This window comes from Trichosurus vulpecula, chromosome 1 (genome assembly GCF_011100635.1).
Source record: "Trichosurus vulpecula isolate mTriVul1 chromosome 1, mTriVul1.pri, whole genome shotgun sequence".
NCBI classification, from domain to species: domain Eukaryota; kingdom Metazoa; phylum Chordata; class Mammalia; order Diprotodontia; family Phalangeridae; genus Trichosurus; species Trichosurus vulpecula.
Window position 1 is genome coordinate 557,373,886 of NC_050573.1, and position 20,395 is coordinate 557,394,280.

The window sequence follows — 20,395 nt, forward strand, 5'->3', positions numbered from 1 at the left end:
ATATATCTGCCGATGAGCAGTCCTTTCCCAGAGACTTACATCTCTTCAATTCCATAGCCACCTACTCAAGTTCTCTCAAGCCCCAGGGTGTGGCTCCCATTGTTCCTTCTGTAGCTCTGCCTAGCACCTATCCAACAGTGGCTGTCTGTCATCCCTTGTCCTGAAGTTCTTTGCTATTCCTAGCAGATGAGGCCCAAAATCATTCCTCCTGCCCTTCTCCACATGTTTCACACTGTGTAGCCAATGCTTCTGTCATCTTGTCTAAAGTTGGCTGCAGTTTCTAGTAGATAGAAATATTAGCCCTTTTTTCCCCGAGAGAAAAGATTCTCTGTCACAGGATCCAATCACTGTACTACCCAGGGAAGAATTGCTGAGTTTTCTTGTCATGGGTGCATAAGAGTTCAAATACAGTGCCAGACCAGGGTGTCTCCACTCTGAAGCCCCTCCCTTGTGCTATGTATCCTATTGACCTTTTGCCTCAAACTCAAGTTTACCCAGGAATCAAAAACACATGCCATGCCTCTTGGAGCTTGTCTCCCCATTATTGGAGGTGATTTCACAGTCTGATACCCTCTTTTCTTCAGACACCAGGGAACTGTGTTAACTGTCCACATCGACACTTCTTATAGGTCTAAAAGCTTGATAAAATGTTCCAGTTTCTTTCCAGTTAAAATTTCTAGGGGAACTCAGTGGGATTAGTCAAATTCTATGGAGATGTTACTAATGCTACTACTTCTTGGGAAGGATGGGAAAGTTAAATACTTCCTGCTATTAGCGCAAACAATCCCCACTATAGGCATTCCCTTTTATACCTACATTCTGGCCATGAATTTTTGTAGAATTTCTCTACTTCTTCATTGTCTACATGGATGTAACCGCATAAACTACAATTACTCTCATGGTCACCCACTTGTGTATGTTCAATATGAGAACCTCAAGGTAAGACAATGAAATTTCCTACGAAATGATGTTTCCTATTATCCTTGGGTAGATGATACAACCAATTCCACCACAAAGATCACAGAATTTTAGAGCTGAAAAAGAATTCAGTGGCCATCTAGTCCAACCTCCACCTGAAAAAGAATCCTCAAGCAGTTGAACAAATCATTGTATAGGAATCTAACAAGATATTATTTCACCATTAGAAATGATTTTTAAAAAGTATGGTTTCAGAGCATCAAGTGTATGAAATGACGCAGAGCAAAGTGTACAGAATTAGGAGAGCAATTTATACAACAACCGTGTAAAGACAAATGACTTTGGAAGACTTAAGAACTCTGACTGATGTAATGATCAACCAGGAAGCCAGAGGACTGATGATGAATTATGTTATGTACTGCCTCATAGAGAGATGGTGGACTCAAGATACAGAATGAGGCATACATTTGTGAACATGGCCAATACAGGAATTCATTTTGCTCAACTAATCTTTGTTTTACCTATAGTGAGACAGAACTTACCAGACAACTAGCTAGATGGAGTATTTGTTAAGTGCTTACTATGTGCTAGGCACTGTGTATGCTAAGCACTGGGATAAAAATGCAAGCAGGCAAGACAGCCCCTGCCTTGTATTAGCAACCACACTAGCACACAGGGTAGGCTGCTAGCACAGGTTCTTGATCTGCTTTTATAAAGGAAAGACAGCTTCAAAGGGGTTAATAATCTTACTTTAATTAAACAATGCAGAAAGATATATTACCCAAGAAAGATCAACATCATCCACCTGTTCAGGGGAAAAGGTCAGCACCCTGAAAGTGGAGAAAATCAATTCCTAACGAGCAGAGAGACATAGATAAAGTAGATCCAATAGACAGGGCTCCAACTGTCTTAACAGAATAATAGAACTATTTACATACATCACCAGGAATGTATGGGGTTCACATGGGAGGGGGGAGAACTTAATAATGACTACCCAGAGTCCCATCTAGCAAATCAAAAAGACCTCAGGGGAAGCATTCTTCCCATGAGCAAGTCCCCAGGCAAAATACCAATATTCCAGAACATATACACCTTTGACTGATAAGCTCAGAGCCAGAAAGTATGAAAACCTACATGACTCACCACCCAATTGGCTCAGTGCCATCAGGTGTGGAAGCCTACCTGACTCAGCACCTGATTGGTGAGGCAAAATACCTGGAAACAGGAGATTGTTATGGCCAAGGATCCTGGGAAACTAGACTCCAAGAAATAATAACTACAATCCACTTTGCTTATACTTACAGCCCTCAAGGAGCTTACATCCCAGCAAGAGAAAGTGACACAAAAGGGAGCTGGAAAGGGGGAGAAGTAGTGATGATGGGGAGATCAGGCAGCATGGTGTGGAGATGGCTAGAAACTGGCATGGAAGCCAAGTTCCAGGTAAGATAAAACTAAGTCCACTCCTTCCCAAGACAGTCCACCCCACTGTTAGATAACTTTAATGGTTAAGAGTTTCAGTTTAGTCATCTCCAACTCTTAGTGACCCTGTGGACCAAACCATATCAACTGTCCATGGGGTTTACTTGACATTTACTTCTCCAGTGAATTAAGGCAAACAGAGGCTAAGTGATTTGCCCAGGGCCATAAAGTTAGTAAGTGTCTCAGGCTGAATTTGAACTCAATTCTTTCTGATCCAGGTCCAGGAATGTTGCTGAAAACTTGCAGTGGGAGAGCAAGTTCAAAGGGTAAAAATAGAGCTGGATTTTTTCTCAGTGGTGAAGCTTTATTGTCATAAAAGCAAACAGAACCAAGCAGTGTCAGGAGACTGGTTGGTTGAGTGGAAGGGGAATGGGGACTCTATACAGGGAGTCACTTAGCTGCCTCCTAATGATAAAGAATTTTTCCTTGTGTCTAAGTCTAAATTTACTTTTTTTGCAACTTCCATCTTCCTCTCTCTGGGACCATCAGGTATTGCAGGTCCACTTACACAATGGTAGCCATGATTCATTTCGTAGTATTTGGTTTGTGTTTTCTATGATCCTCTTCATTATGTGTTGAAGGACATGTATATTTGTTAGAATTTTATAACTCCCAGTGTTCTCCCTCCTCCCCGGAGAATACAAAAGAATTGGTATTGCTTGCTAGAAGATATATACGTTTCTACTCATGTTTATACATACATATGTATATATACATATGTACATATACATGTAATAATAATTAAGGCCTTTCTCACCTAGTTATGATATTTTTGAACTGGAAGTTTATTCCTGTTCCTCCCCCACCCCTTACATGAAATCTGAGTTGGCATACATGTGTAGAATCCCAAAGGAAAGTAAGTCACAAGCACTCCCATCAGAGTCTTTTGAGCCTGACTTGAGACAATATCCCAAGGCCATTTTCCTAGAGCTGGTGAGGCTTTTTAAGGGCAGAACTCCCTGGGATGACTCATATTCATATTAATTGGCTATCCTCCTGTGTATGTTTAATTGCTTATTGCTTTCTTTTGCTTTCAATCCCTGAAATCAGCTGACAATGTCTCCTCTTGTTTCCCTGGTTATAATTTTATAGATATGACCATTTGGGTTTAGATGGCCCCAAAGCACTGGGTTCATACATAAGATCGTCCATGTTCTCTCTCATTAACTGACCTTGAGTGAATTAGGACACATTCCAGTTCCATAGTCTCACCCCCCCTTAACCAGTTACTGGGTTCCAAAGATCCCCAAATCTGAAAGCTGGGGTACTAGATAGTACCTTGCTCTCCCTAAACCACTTTCCTGGGACTCCTGAAAAGGAGGAAGCACCTTGAAAATATATCTAAGCTGAGATGTTTCTTGTATGCCCCTCCTTCACTACACAAAAAAGGAAAGCTGGGACATCAGTTTTGGAAGTGGCCCACCATTACCCCACTCTGGATATGGATCGAAAGGAATACAATGTCCTACTTTGGTTCTTTAAGTACTAATTTCTATTTCAGAAGCAAGGCTGACAGGGCAGCTCTAGGTTACCTAGTATATAAGGCTATAGTCCAGCACTTCTTAAACCGTGAGTCATGACCCCATATTGGGTCGTGAAAAATTTGGCAACAGTAAAAGGTTTCTGAATGCCTAATGACCAAAAATTAATTCAAAATCAAACTTGTAATGAATCCAAGGTGTTTCTGGCAGTGTTTGTCCACCTTGCATTGGGTAACTTCACTGCCGCCTTGGTTCTGAACACAAAGCATGCACACTTTGCATTGAGCATGCCCTCAGGCCATGCAATGCCAAGGAATGTTGCTGAAAAGTTGCAGTGGGAGAGCAAGTTCAAAGGGTAAAAATAGAGCCGGATTTTTTCTCAGTAGTGAAACTTTATTGTCATAAAAGCAAACAGAACCAAGCAGTGTCAGGAGACTGGTTGGTTGGGTGGAAGGGGAATGGGGACTTGCTTATTTCAGAGCTGAAGGAGTGACTTACGGAAATTTGCTATGATATAATCTTTGTGCTCTACAAGCAAAAAGAAGATGGCACCTGCACTTACTGGGTCTTCCAGGTGGCTATTGTAAAACAGCTATACTTCATTCTTGGGAGTCCCTTCATTATCATATTCACAAGATGTTAATTGGGGCTTTGACATCATATGTAACTTTACTATCAGCCAGTGAGAAGTCTCATTGGGCTTGCATGGTCTTGGGAAAGTCCCTTGACCACAAGGTCGCTGGTGATAGGATGGGCTATGGAGTGGTGAAGTTGCCTGCTCAGCATATGGGGGAAAGGACAAGGCCTCATTGCTCTGAGCGAAAGTAGGATCTTGCTGCTCCTACTCCAATGTGAAAAGGGTTTGCCAGTGGAAAAAGTCTAAGCTCTGTATAGTCAACAAGCGAACTCTAAGAGGGCAATAGTACACTCAGAGTTCTCTCCGTGGTGTCAAAATTCCCCACACCCTTGTCTGTGCACTGAAGAATTCTCCATGACTGGAAATGACTCCCACCTCTTATAATCTTTAAGTTCTCCCAAAGTTCAGCTCAAGTATCACTTTCTTCACGAGGTCTTTCTTGATTCTCCCCAACCGCCAGAAATCTCCTACTACTTTGTGTTTTATGTACGTGTGTGTATGTGTGTGTATTATCTATACATATGTGTGAACATAGGATCATAGTGTAAGATACGTGTGTCGCCTGTGTAGGTTATATGTGTCCATATGGATCTCTCTAGATTTGGCTTACAGGAAGGCATGAACAAATATCTCTAGAGTCTCTTCTGCCCACCCTTCTTCAAGGGGAGACATTGATTCCTGCCAGGAGGGGAAGCAGGAGTTTGGCACTACAAGGCTGGTCACTCTGCTCTCCATAGAGAAGGGGTATGGGACTAAAATTATATTTATCCATCCCCAAACTATTGTTAGCATAGGGGAGAATAATTTTAGATTCAAGCCTTGCTCCTGATAACTATCCCTTAATGGGGAAAGAGTACTCCAAGCTGTATATCCAAAGCTTGACTCCCTTTGCACCAAATGCCAGTTCCACAAAGACCACACTTAGAGAGTAGCAAATAAATCTATTTATTCAAACTGATAGCAAACAGAAATCAGAGAAGTTTTACAGATGAGAGTATAACAGACAATGTACAAAGTGATTGAGTTCTCCTACTGGGCGCTAATTATCTCAACTCAATGAAAAGAGAGAATCCCAGATCTCACACAAGGGGGAATTCCCTGAAGTCTCATCGCAAACTGGGGATAGAGATGTGATTGAGGTGCTAGTTCTACGTAGGCTTCTTCCCAGAGTCTTTCTCTGTCTTCAGGGACCTCTGCCTGAAGACATTCTCGATCCTTGTATCTTTTCTCTTGAAGCCAGAAGGTTTCTAGGTGGCAGAGTGGATAGTGTGCTGGGCCTGGAGTCGGGAAAACCCAAATCCAAATCTAGCCGCAGACCCCTATTAGTTGCGCGACTCTGGGCCAATCACTTCAATCTCTGTCTGTCTCGGTTTCCTCTACTGCAAAATGAGGATAATAACGGCACCTGCTTCAAAGGGTTGTTTCAAGGATCAAAAATGACTCTGAAGGAGAGAGGGAGGCTGATAACGTTGCACAGCCCTGCCTCGCTTAAAACCAACTCACAAGTCAAGACGTCACCCTCCCGATGTCATCGGTCCCCTTGGAGGATGAAGGACGAAAAACAATCTTAAAACAGTGCAGTGTCTGGTACCTAGTAGGCACTTTATAAATGCTCACATATTTCCTTGCCCTTCCCCCTAGAAGCCAGAAGACCAGTATTTCTCTTCACCCAACCAGAGAGTGTCATGTAAATGAGCTTTGAGTCCGTAGTTACAATAGCGTTGTAAATTCAGAGATGGAAAGGCCCTTCAAGTTCCTCCCTTTACAGTTTAGTTTTCAGGCTCAGAGAGGTTCCATATTGCTTCCCCCTATAGTATGTAAGGTCCTCGAGGTCAGGGACAGTTTCGTTTTTGTATTTCCAGTGCTTAACACAGTGTCTGGCACATAGTAGGCCAGATTGTTGATTGACGCTTGATCTGCTCAGTTATGCTCCACCACAAGATATTGGCGCTGGCCTGAATGTATGCAGTCACTGTTGACTCTAGCCTCTTCAGGTATGGATTCTGCTTAGTCTTGTTCTATTGTGCCAGTGACTCCCAAACTTTTTGGTGTCAGGACTCTCTGCACTCTTGAAAATTATTAAGGACCCCCACCAAGGGCATTTGTTTATATGGGTTATAATCAGAATTGTGCTGGCAAATGTTTAACAACTGGCTCCCTGGGAGAGAAATGCACTCAAGATTCATTTTTAAGTTTCATCTCCACTATTACTATTTTCTCTATCACTTCCTTGAGTCTAGACAATCAAGAAACAATAAATCAAGCCCTGATTTATAGTGTTTGCAGGTTTTTGTTGTTTTTGTGACCCCATTTGGGGTTTTCTTGGCAAAGATACTGGAGCAGTTTGCCATTTCCTTCTCTGTCTCATTTTATAGATGAGGAAACTGAGGCAGAGTTCATTGACTTGTACAGGGTCACAGTGTCTGAGGCTGGATTTGAACTCAGGTCTTCCTGATTCCAGGGCTGGCACTGTAGCTACTGTACCACCTAGTGCAGATTGCCAAGATGTAAATGCTCACACTGAAAATTTTACAATTGGCTCTCTCCAGCCTGTATGAACTGGCTCTACTACACCTCTGGATATCTACAAATAATCACCATATTAGAAATCAAAACATTTTAGTAATGCTAGAAAAATAGTTTCTACCTTATGGACTCCCCAAAAATGCTTAGGTCCCCTCAGGGTCCCTGGACTACACTTTGAGACATAATCAATAGGAAACCTCATCATCCTGCAAGATCTAATGAGCCTTGGTACTCAAACTTCAGCATTAACTCTGATCGGAGGGTGGAGCCATCCATTCCAAAGCCTCCATTTACAAAAGGGTCTCAAGACAGACATCCCTCATTTCCCACCTGGCTGCACTGCTTTTGAACCTCTCTTATTTCACCATGCCCCCAAATTGGGTACCTTCCCCTTTCCTTTTCCATTTTCTTCTGTGTTCTGTCTTTTCTCTCATTAGATTGTAAGCTTCTTAAGGGCAGAGGCTGTCTTTCATTTTTAAATTTGTATCCCTAGAGCTTAGCACAGCATCTGGCACATAGTAGGTACTTAGTAAGCATTTATGAACTTATTAAGTCTTTAAGAATAGCTTGACAACACAAGCTCAGGCTCACATCAGATTGTCAGTAGCTGGTGATGACTCAGATACTTTCCACTTGCCTCCCTGCCCCAACTCTATCTACCTTCATAGGGTCCCTGTAAAAAAAAAAAGTACTTTGTAAACCACAAAGTGATACGTAGGCACGAGCACTTTTTACACAGTCCTTATCATATGTGCTACTGTGGGATTTTGTAAGTCACATTCTTACAGTGGTACAGAACACACTGTGATTTTGCTGTTTAGTCATTTTTCAGTCATGCCCAACTCTTTGTGACCCCTTTCAGTTTTGTTTTCCTTTATTTTGGGCAAAGATGCTGGAGTGGCTTGCCATTTCCTTCTCCAGCTCATTTGACAGACAAGGAAACTGAGGCAAACAGGGTTCAGTGACTTGCCCAGGGTCACACAGCTAGTAAGTGTCTGAGGTCACATCTGAACTCAGGTCTTCATGACTCCGGGCCCAGCATTCCACCTACTGTACTTCCTAGCTGCCCATAAGGATTCTGTAAGTCACGTTCTTGTCTGCTTGGTACAGAACATACTGTGACTAGATCCCCCCAAATGTGCGCCTGCTTGGGGCTGCCTCGTGTCTGGGGGGACCCCTACTGTGCAAAGATAAGATGCTACCAAACACTAATTTCAGTTCCTGAGACCTATGCCAGGGCTAGCCAACACAGTACTTTTATATGAATGGGCTTAATATATGTCTGAGCCGTTAAATGTCAAAAGCTCACCAGGGCTGAATAATCATCACCTTAATAAGAACAAATCTCATGCATTTTACACCTAATTGCTCTCTGTAATTCCTGTTTTCTGATTATTATACTGTCATGCTAACAATTTGGGTGTTATCCAAAAGCCTGTGAGGCAAAAAATGACTTTTCCACTCATAATCACTTTTAATCAGGACTTGTGGATTCTGCAGTTTTTTTTAAACAAACAGAAGCGAGCTAACCATGATGTTTCAGTTCTTTGGAGCTCAGAAAGCACAGAAATCAATGGGGTTCATACGCAGATTTGATAGAAATGCTTCATTGATTTCAATGGAACTAGGGTCCAAAGGCAATAAAACATTATTATCAAAGCTGTTATGAAGAGAAATCAATGCTACATTTGCTATAACCCAGGCCATCATTGGCCACTATTTTCAACAGAGCATTTCTAAAGGATCTTGGTTCTTGGCAAATAGCCCTCAGATCATCCAAATCCGAGGGTACAGTAAAACTGTGTTTAACTCCTTGAAGATGATACTTTACACATCGGAAATTCCCACAATAGACAGAGGAAAAATAACATTTACAATAAAGCATCAGTACACACAGATTGCATTGCTAAAGGAACACAAAAGCCAAGAATATATGTGTATATACAGATATACACATACACATGCTATCTGTTTTATTATATACAGATAAATATGTGTATACTTATATGGGTTATATGTATAGGTACGGGTATAGTTGTGGGTATGGGCAGGCAACTAGGTGGCTCAGTGAAGAAGAGTGCTGGGCCTAGAGTCAGGAAGACCTGAGTTCAAATCTGGCCTCAGACACTTACTAGCTGTGTGACCTTGGGTAAGTCACTTAACCCTGTTTGCCTTAATCCACTGGAGAAGGAAATGGCAAACCTCTCCAGCATCTTTGCCAAGAAAACCCCACAGACAATATGGCCATAGTCAGACATGACTGAACAGCGACAACGATAAAAAATGAGTATGGGTATAGAGATAGGCAGAGCCAATAGTCATAATAAAAGGTGGCGATCATATAGAGCTCTACAGGTTTGCAAAATATTTTACAAATATCTCGTTTTATCTTCACAACGACCCTGGGAGGTAGACGCGATTATTACCTTTATTTTTACAGATGAAGAAACTTAGTCAGACAGGGTGACACAGCTAGCGTGCCTGAGGCTGTATCTGAACCTGTCTTTTTGATCTAAGTCCAGGTGTAGGTATAGGTATAGGCAATGGGTAGAGTGCCGAGCCCGGAGTCAGGAAGACTCATCTTCACGAGTTCAAATCTGGCTTCAGACACATGATAGCTGTGTGACCCTGGGCAAGTCATTTAACCTTGTTTGCCTCAGTTTCCTTGTCTGAAAAAGAGCTGGAGAAGAAAATGGAAAACCACTCCAGTGTCTTTGCCAAGAAAACCCCAAATGGGGCCATGAAGAGTCGGACATGACTGAAAAGTGACTGACCAACAAAAATGAATATAGGCATAGATATAAACACGATCATGTTTATCCCCATCACCATAGGTATGTATATATATGTACACATGCACAGGTATACATAGGCATTTATAATAGGTATGTTTTTCTATATAGGTATATGTGTAAGATACTATAGATATGAGTGCAGATTAGATATAGGTAGGGGAATGGATATGGATATGGATAAAGATAGGGATAATAGAGGTAATTATGGGCATGGGGATGGATAGGGATATAGGTATAGCTATAGATATGGTATAGGTCTGGGCTTACGGTATAGGTATATATAGGTATAGATATGGGGATGAGGAAAGGCATAGATATACATATATATTGTATATATAGGTATAGATACGGATATAGATAAAGGCATAGAAATGATTATGAGTCTAGATATAGGTGTTTGAGTCCATGGCCACACTTAACAGAAAAGCATTGGCAACAGCTATGGCGTCCCAAGCTTTCTTTCTTAATTTACTGCAAAGTTCAATCTTTCACATAAATGTGTACAAAATACATTGATAGTACATCAGCTGACATGTATGCCTCTACCTCTGTAGATTCCTGGGTTCCCTGATGTCAGCACTCACTCTGCTGGCTTTCTCATTCTGTGCCCTTCTGGTCCATATCTTTCCATAACATCTCCACAGAGTATCCACCCGGATGCCCTAGAGGTCTTTCATTAAATTCAACTCAATAAACACTTATTAAGCTTTTATTATGTACAAGGCATTGTAATAGGTGCTGGAGACAAATCAAAAATCTTCTGCATCGAGAAGCTGACGTTTGTTATCTTGGGGGACAGAACGTGCAAACAGACAATAACAGGTAACATTTATGTGGCATGTTTAGATCTGGAAGGGTCCTCACAAATGTCACCTGATTTTATTCTTCCAACAATCCTGGGAGGTGGGTGCAGTTATTACCCTGATTTCACAGATGAAGAAACTGAGCAAGACAGAGGTTAGATGACATGTCCAGGTGTATACAGATAGTGACTGAGGTGGGATTTGAATTGCAACTCTTCCTGACTGTAGACCCAGTGTTCTCTATCCATTGAGCCGTTATTTACTTCTCTAATAATAATGATAATAATAATAAAATATTAGTATGGTGCTTTAAGGTTTGCGAAGCACTTTTCAAGTATTACCTCATCTGTGTAGGAGAAGCAGTGAATAGAGGACTGGACTTGGAGTCAAGAAGACCTCAGCTCAAATCCTGACTCAGGCACTAGCTGTGTGCAGCTGGACAAACACTGTATGCCTCAGTTTTTCCAACTGTAAAATGGAGATAATCATAACACCCACCTGCCCTGCCCCGAGATTGTTGTGAAGATAATATGAGATAATGTTTATACAACACTGCAAACTTTAAAGTGGTACATAAATGGTAGCCATTATTTTTACTAGAAAAGTAAATAGAAGATAACTGGAAGAGTGAGAAAACACAACCAGGAGGATCAAGAAAGCCTTTAAATGGGAGATGGTTCTTGAGCTGAACCTTGAAAGAAACTGAAGATTCTAAAAGGTAGAAGAAGGAATGCATTTATTCCAGGCATGGGGGGAAAGTATGTACAAAGGCCTAGAGACTGGAGACAGAATGATGAAATCCAGGAATAACCACCAAGTCACTTTGGCTGGAACACAGACCATGTGAAAGGAAAGAGAGAGAGAGGGAGAGAGAGAGAGAGAGAGAGAGAGAGAGAGAAACAGACACGGGGGGAGGGAGAGGGGGAGGGGGAGAGAGAGAGAGAGAGAGAGAGAGAGAGAGAGAGAGAGAGAGAGAGAGAGAGAGAGAGAGAGAGAGAAACAGACACGGGGGGGAGGGAGAGGGGGAGGGGGAGAGAGAGAGAGACAGAGAGAGAGACAGAGAGAGAGACAGAGAGAGAGACAGAGAGAGAGTGAGAGAGAGAGAAAGAGAGAGAGCGCTCAAGAAAGATACATCGGAGAATCCCATACATTTCTGGGGGGACAGCATTAATAAACTGATAGACAGCTAGGTGATGCAACGGACTGGAATCAGAAAGACCTAAGTTCAAATCTGGCCTCAGACATTTACTACCTGTGTGACCCTGAGCACATGACACTGTTTGCCCACATTTTCCATCTGTACAATGAGACAGAGAAGGAAATGGCAAACCATCCCAGTATCTTTGCCAAAATCACAGAAAAAACCTGAATGAGGTCATGAAGAGTTGGACACAATTAAAAAGTGACTGAACCACAATGAAGTGATAGTGAGAGAAGTGCTGTTGATAAAGATTAACCATTTGCTAAAATGCAAAGCTAGGTGGGAGAAATGATGACTGTTGCTTCCTGGATTTGAGTCCAGCACCATACGCATCTGTAACTTCGGTTTTATTTTAGTTTTTCAATTAACATTCTTTTCCCTCTTACTCCCATCCCCACTGAAGAAAAAAGAAAAAGAAAACTCCCAGATAAAGTCTTGCCTTCGGAACCCACATTTCCTTGGAAGTGAACAACAGAAGCACACCAAGTTCCTGTACCAGACCAGATGAGTTAACACATCTCAAGTGCTTTGCAAACCTTAAAACACTACATAAATGCTAGCTATTATACCAATAGACTAGCCATCTACCACGGAAGTTTGGCCCTGAGTGACAAGTTCAGGATGAATATCCTTGCCCACTCCCAAACATCTGGGTGACAACTGAACAGGTGTTTGTCCTTCCTTCTGCTGGCTGTTCATGCCTGCTCTGAATGGGATCAAAGGGCTGTGGAAGGAATCAGTCTTGTACAGTAGGAAAAGAACTAGCTTTGGAGTCAGAGAGCACAAGTTCTGGGCAATCTGCCAGATTTTGAGCAAAACATTTAACTTCCCTTCCCCTCATATATAACATAAGAGCATTGAAGCAGATGATCTCTAAGGTCACTTCCAGCTTAAAGTCTACGATCTATGTTCCTGCTATATGCACTGATGTCATTTGATTTTATTCATTTCTGATTAAAGAATTGTATATATCTTCACCTTTGTCAATTGCCTCAAATGAAATGCATCAGGGACAGGATGAGGAGGAGGGATTGCCCTAAGGAGGATGGGAGCTGAATCCCATAATCTAATGGATACTCCCCATAAAACTTAGACTAATTTAAGAATCTGGGAAATAACCCAAGAATGGTAGAGCCAAGGGGATTTTATAGAAGTTGCCAAAAAGTCTGAGGAGGTCACCAGAGCTATGATTGATTCCCTTAGGTCTCCTCTGAGGTTTATTGTTGTACATTACAGTAACGAAATACAGTAGTGGGAACCAGGCAGACTGGTTATAGTTCCCTCTACCTGATCATTGGAGGGGGTCTATGGTAATGAAAAGATACAGCACTGTTCTGTTGGCACATGAAAGAATAAATACAAGCTTGCTCCCCCAAGACCAACATCAGAGGTAGGAGGAGTAGGTCCTGAGACTTGGTGTTATATATCTGTATCTGTCTGGATGCTGAGTGGAAATAAAGGGCTAGAGTGTTGTTATAGTGATACAGGACAGATTATGTGTAGCCTCCAGGTAGGGCAACAGGTTCAGGGCAACACATTCTGGGCCAATCAGTCCTTTAAAACTAGTCCCCAAGTGGGACTTGGCGGGAAGTTCCACCATCTTGGGTAGTGATGGAAAGTCCTCTGTGGAGCAGGTTCTGGGAAAAGAACTTTTGTTTTAGCAGAGCGTCTTCTTGGTTGCTCCTGGAAATGGAGGATTGTAATGTTGTTACGGTAAATCAGGACTCCCAGATGTATGTATCTAGTTCTAGTCCTTCTTTGTAGCTCTAATCAAATATCAACTGTCTATTCGGCATTTCCAACTAGCTCATAAGCATCTCAATATCAGTGTATCCAAAACAGAACTTATTATCTTTCCCATAAAACCTACCTCCTTTCTGAATTTTCCCATTTGATGAGGGTATCACTACTGTCCCAGTCATTTAGGTTCATATTCAATTCCTTATGATCCTTAACCCCACATATCCAATCAGCTGCCAAATCTTGCCATCCTACCTCCACAGTTCATATATGTATATTTATATATGTGTATGTATATATATACATATACACACATTCTCTCTACTCAAATAGCCCCCTCTAGCTGAGGTTTTTCACTACCTCTAACTGGGACTATTTTAATAATCTCCTAATTGGTCATTCCTGCATCAAATCTTTCCTTTCATCCATTCTCCACATACCTGCCAAGGTGATTTTCCTAAAATATGGGTCTGACCATGTCACTCCTCTACACAATAAACTCTAGTTGCTCCTCATTGTCTCTAGGATTCATCATAAATTCTACTGTTTGACATTTAAAGCCTTTCACAATCTGGCTCCAGAATACATTTCCACTTGTACTATATATTACTTCCCTCCGCATACGCTTAGAATCTGTGGCTTCTTTCAAGACTCAGCGCAAACACCTCCTCCTGAAGAAGGCTTTACTTGGTTCCTCCAGCTACTAGGGCTCTCCCCTCTAAAGTTATCTTCTATTGACTTTACATGAATATTTTATATCCCAATTTATACACGTTGTCTCCTTCATTAGAATGTAAATCCCTTGAGGACAGGGATTTTTTTTTAAATCTTCAGAACTTAGCATAGCACCTGGCACATGGTAGCACTTGTTTCACTGATTATTTAGAATCTCAAATTCCCTTCAAAACTCCCTTTAGCACCACTTCTTTCCTGTGGTTAATTCATACATGAGTCAAGACATCACCCATGATGTCAGCTGGACCTCTTCAAAAACAAATTACAAAGAACAGCAACAATCCCATCTCTCCCCTCCACCAAGAAAATTAATCTTTTTTATACCTATTTACAAATGTTGCACATACTTACATGAAAAATGGATGAATCAATTAAAGAAACATTTATTGAGCACTTATTTAATAACTAATAAGTATTAGTAAGTGATGAGGATGGAAACAAACAAGCAAAACAATCCCAGCTCTCGACAAGCTAACATTCTAATATTCAGTCAGTTAACAAACATTTATTAAGCACCTTCTATGCTAGGTGCTAGGGATACAAAAAGAAGCAAAAGACAGTCCTCGCCTTCGAGGAGCTCACAATCTAATGTGGAAATAACAAGCAAACATATATGTACAAACTATATTCAGAAATAGGAATAATAGGAAACAACAGAGGGGAGGCATGGGAATTAAGAGGGTTTGGGAAAGGATTTTTATAGAAGATGGGATTTTAGTTGGGTCTTGAAGGAAGCCAGTAGTCAGAGCTGAAGATGGAGAGCATTACAGTCATGGAAGACAGCCAGAGAAAATGCTGGGAACCAAAAGATGGAATGTCTTGTTCAAGGAACAGCAAGGAAGCCAGGAGGAGGCAGAACATATAGGAATTTTCAGCTGCAAGTCAAATGGAAAGTCCCCATTGTACTTAGGGTACCATGTCAGAGCAGATGGTAAAGCATCTTCTTTAAAGTTATTTCCTGTGATAAGATCATATCTGTTTCTGATACTAAACCATCTGTCAGAGCCAAAGATTTTCTTCCCAGGTTTTTAGTAGCTATGGCTGCTCAGGGGAAGGAGGTTGGGGGTGTTCAGTACCTCCAGAAGCTGTTGCCAGATTGAATTTCCCAAAGGGTTGATTCTCCTGGATGATGTTGCAGAGGGCAGATTGGAAGTAGGGCCAGTTGTGTGGATACCGCTGCTCTTCCTGGGGTTCTTGATCCTGGGCTATCTCCTTGTAGATCTGAAGGGAGGGAGTAGTAGAAGTGGTAGCAGTGGTTTGACTTTCCTAGCACATGTCACTTCCTGTGTGTGTGTACACGTTGGTTCCTCCAATATAATGTAAGCTCTTTTGAGGGTAGGGACTGTTTCGTTTTGTCTTTGTATCCCAGTGCCTAGAACAACGCCTGGCACGTAGAAGATGCTCAATAAATGAAGACTGGTTGATTGATTGATAGCGAATAGAAACAGAGCCGGGGGGCTTTTCCCAGGGATGCCAACATCCCATGTACTTTCATCCCAAGAGGGCCCAATTCTTCTCCATAGCAAACACCATTCTTGTGCCTTCCTTCATGGTCCTCGTCTCACCTTTGATACATTATAGCACAACTAGAGCTGCTTTGCTAACTATATTGTTACCATGGTGCCCCTCTCCTCACGTAAGTCTCCTCATCCCTCCTTCCCCACCCCCAACTCCAATAGAATATATATTGTACATAACATTTCCCAGTAGATTTTAGGAGCACTGAAACCAGGAATGACAAAGTGGAAAGAATTCTATTCCCAACTCTGTCCCTTACTTAACTTTTCATATCACATTTTTCTCAGCCCTGTCTGGAAAGTCAAGGAGATGGACTATATTATCTTTAAAGTTCCTACCATCCTGAAAGATCTGTGATTTTGTAACATTATTATAGTTTTCCACATTTGAAATCATTTCCATTTGTAAATACTCAACAAAATGACTTTCAGGGCCACCACTGAGATCAATACCATAACAGCCCTGTATCCAACACAGTTACAGATTTGTAATTGGACAGTTTGTGGGCCCTGTCCAGATTCAAGTGTAACTCTTTGAGTAAGAAGCTCCCTTCCAATATGAAGGTCAGGGTCCATTTTGGGGAGCTTTACTTGAATTAATGGATGGATAGATGGAAAAGCATTTATTAAGTGCTTATTATATGCTAAGCACTGTGTTAGGTATTAAGAGTACTGTCTTGGGGAGGGAGGGGAGAAAATCTGGAACTCAAAATTATGTAGAACCGTCTGTTGTAAACTAAAAATAAAAATAAATATTAAAAAAAAGAATACAAATATAAGGAAGCAAGATCATCCTTGCCCTCAAGGAGCTTACATTCTTTTTTTTTTAATTGAGCTGGCACTTTTATGAAATGTTTATTTAACAGGTCAACCTTCCCCCCCCCACCCCAAACTGGAGTTTCTTCTTGTTTCCATACTGTGTGTGGGTAATGACAAAAACAGCTGCTAACAAAGCTGAACAGAACAAACTATTTCGAGAGAGTATGGCTAACAGCGGCTTTAGCTTTGATTTTTCTTTCTAAAGGCAAAATATAAATATATATGTATATATGTACTCTACAGATCACAACAATGGTTTAGATGCACTAAAGAAGTTCAAGTGAGATCTGATAACAGGCACACCCAGGAACCATGAAGGTGAGTCGAGCTGCTTCTGGGGCTCTCATAGCCCCATCTTCTGGCCACTGGTTGAGTCTTGAGGGAGAAACTTGCCTAATGCCAAGGAAATGGACAGGAAGCACTGCAGGGTCACATTGGAAGGGCTGTGCACAGGAACCAGCAGGCAGGAAAGTGGTGTCCATTAGACATTGCTCAGGGCGGCCACCCCAGGGAGGACTTTGCCCTCCAGCAGCTCTAGACTGGCACCACCCCCAGTGCTCACGTGGCTGACTTTGTCCTCAGTGTTCCATTTGGCACAGCAAGTGGCAGTATCCCCACCACCTATGATAGTGATGCAGCCCCTCTTGGTAGCATCCACCACATTGTTCATTAGCTCTTTGGTTCCCCGAGCAAAGGCTTCCCACTCAAATACTCCACAGGTCCATTCCACACAATCTGTTTGGCCCGGGCCACAGCTTCCGCGTATTTCTTGCTGCTCTCGGGGCCACAGTCCAAACCCATCCATCCAGCAGGGATGCCAGAGGCCAACGTGGCTTGGCCAGTCTTGGCATTCTCATCAAACTTGTCTGCTGTGACGAAGTCAACAGGCAACGTGATCTTGACACCATTCTTCTCAGCCTTGGCCATCAGGTCTTTGACAATCTTGGCCCCCTCTTCATCAAAAAGAGAAGTTCCGATCTCCATATTGTTGAGCACCTTGAGGAAGGTGAAACCCATTCCACCACCAATGATCATCTCGTTGACTTTGTCGAGCATGTTGTTGATCAACTGGATTTTGTCGGCAACTTTAGCTCCGCCCAAGATGGCCAGGAAGGGCCTCTCGGGGCTCTCCAGGGCCTTGGCAAAATAAGTCAGCTCCTTTTTCATGAGGAAACCACATGCCTTCTGAGGCAGATTCACTCCCACCATGGAACTGTGGGCACGGTGAGCAGTACCAAAAGCATCATTGACATAGACGTCCCCCAGCTTGGAGAGGGATGCTTGGAAGGCTTCCACTTTGGCTGGCTCAGCTTTGATCTTGTTCCCAGAAGCATCTTTGCCTTTTCCTTCTTCTTCTACATGGAAGGGAAGATTCTCCAGCAAAATGATAAAACCATTAGGTGAGTTAGCACAGGCTTGCTCCACTTCTGGACCCACACAATCCTTCAGGAATAGAACATCTTTGCCCAGCAAGGATTTGAGCTCCGCAGCCACGGGCTCCAAGGAGTATTTGTCAGGCATGGGGATGCCATCAGGTCGGCCTAAGTGGCTCATCAGAACAACAGACTTGGCTCCATTATCCAAGCAGTAATTGATGCTAGGGAGAGCAGCCTTGATTCTCTGGTTGTTAGTTATCTCTTTGTTCTTCATGGGAACGTTAAAATCCACCCTCATGATGACCCTTTTCCCCTTCAGGTCCACCTTGTCCAAGGTCAGTTTGCTGGAAAGAGACATGTTGGCGGTGAGGAGATCGCGGGGCAGCGGTGGCTGCGGCTGCGGCTCCGGTTGCGGCTGCAAGGGGAGATCGGGCTATGGCAGGCAGGGAGAGCTCCGCACGGTGAGGTCAGCGCCTACTCAAGGAGCTTACATTCTAATGGGGGAAGACAGCATATAAAAGGGAGTGGTGATCAGGGGAGTCAGAGGGAATAGTGATTGGAGTCATAGGGTAATTGGTTGACATATCTTTTCCAGAAATACCTCTTCTAGAAATGGTAGTGGTGGTTTGATTACTGTTCTCAAGACTAGAATGGGAAACTGGGGAGGGAAGAGACATCTAAATGCCATATACTATGTTATGTATAGATGGTCATGAAACCACTCCTCTGGTTCATTACCCCTACTCAGGTGGAACCTAGGAAATTCACCATCCGGTACTTTATGACAATAGCCATTAATCAACAAGCAGGAATCAAATACAAAGAATGAAATAATCTCCACTGTCAGGGTCCTGTGAGGTAAAACAACAAGTACCCATACAGTATACGCAGAATAAAAACAGAGTCAATACAAAATAAACACAAACTAGTTAGGGAGGGTGAATACGAGCAGTTGGGAGGATCAGAAAAGGCAAGGTGATGTCTGAGTTGGATATTAAAGGAAAAGATGTAGTCTATGAGGGATAAATGAGGAGGGAGTGCATTCCAAGCTGGGGTATTTGTCAGTTTCACATCATAGAGACAGGAGATGGAGACCCATGTGAGAAATAGAGAGAAAGACACTTGTCTAGAATGTAGAGTTTAGGAAGAGAAATAACATGTAATGAGCTGGAAAGATAGATTGAAGTTCAGTTGTAAAGGACATTAAGAGCTAAATTCAGGCTCACAAGTCTACAAGATCTACAATAGCTTTATACTTTATTTCATTCCCCAAAATAGTCAAGGAATCTCAAGTGGGACTTCCTTCCCACTCTCTTCCCCCCACCTCCCACTGACATAGGCATTTAATTTGATTTATAGAACTATTCTTGAGTGTGGCCCAGTAAGAAAGAAGGCTCCGTACTCTGTGCCATCTTGTTCTTGCTCCCCATATGAAGCTCTATTTCCCCAAAGTGTCATCCGTCCGTTTGTATCAGTAAGGCAAGCATAACAATGTAGATAATTGTCAAAATGCCTAGGTAGTTCTGTATCGCAAAGTATACGAGACTCTCCACGTGGAAGGTAGAAGTAAACCATTTATTCGGACACCAGAGAACCATATCCCACAAGCCATTTATCCAAATTATCAGAGCAGTAAAACATTCCATACGTAATATTACAACATGGAGCCTCGCCATCCCAAGACCTCTCCAACCCCCTGCTGGACAAACTCACAGCACAGCTATCACAGTCTGTTCAGCTCTAACCATCACGAGGGCGACCATGAGCAGCCATAACGGCTCTTGCGCACTCTCTCTCCATTTCCTGTGACATCACTTCCTTTTCCTGTCAGGAAGCTCCTCCCACCACATGTGACTTAGGCTTCCTGTGACGTAAGCAGGTCACCTGGCCTATGAATGGGTGGGAAAGATCTTCAAATCTAAATTGCTACTACAGCATTCTACCACTAGAGGTGACTAGGTGTTGCAGTAGATAAAAGTGCTGGACCTGGAGTTAGGAAGACCTGAGTTCACAATCCACTCTCAGACGCTAACTTGCTGTGTGATCCTGGGCAAGTCACTTAACCACCGTCTGCTTCAGTTTTCTCATCTGTAAAATGGAGGTTATAACAGTACCTACCTCCCAGGGTTGATATGAGGATGAGATGAGATAATATTTGTAAAGTGCTTTATAAATCTTAAAGTGCCATAGAAATGCTAGCTATTATTACTGTCACCATCAGCATCATGGTCACCATCAGCATCACGGTCACCATCACCACCACCACCACCATCACCATCACCATCACCATCACCACCACCACCACCACCACCACCATCACCATCACCATCACCATCACCACTACCACCACCATCACCATCACCACCAC

The 20,395-nt window shown here is 42.5% G+C and overlaps 1 protein-coding gene across 1 annotated transcript; it reads right to left on the reverse strand.

Annotated features, from left to right (window-relative positions):
* Positions 1–16,949: 16,949 nt before the first annotated feature.
* Positions 16,950–18,448, reverse strand: LOC118836424 (phosphoglycerate kinase 1-like). The gene is given in 2 exon segments (XM_036743730.1): positions 16,950–17,368; positions 17,371–18,448. Coding segments are annotated over 2 exon segments (1,251 nt in total). The 5' UTR covers positions 18,386–18,448; the 3' UTR covers positions 16,950–17,132.
* Positions 18,449–20,395: the final 1,947 nt, after the last annotated feature.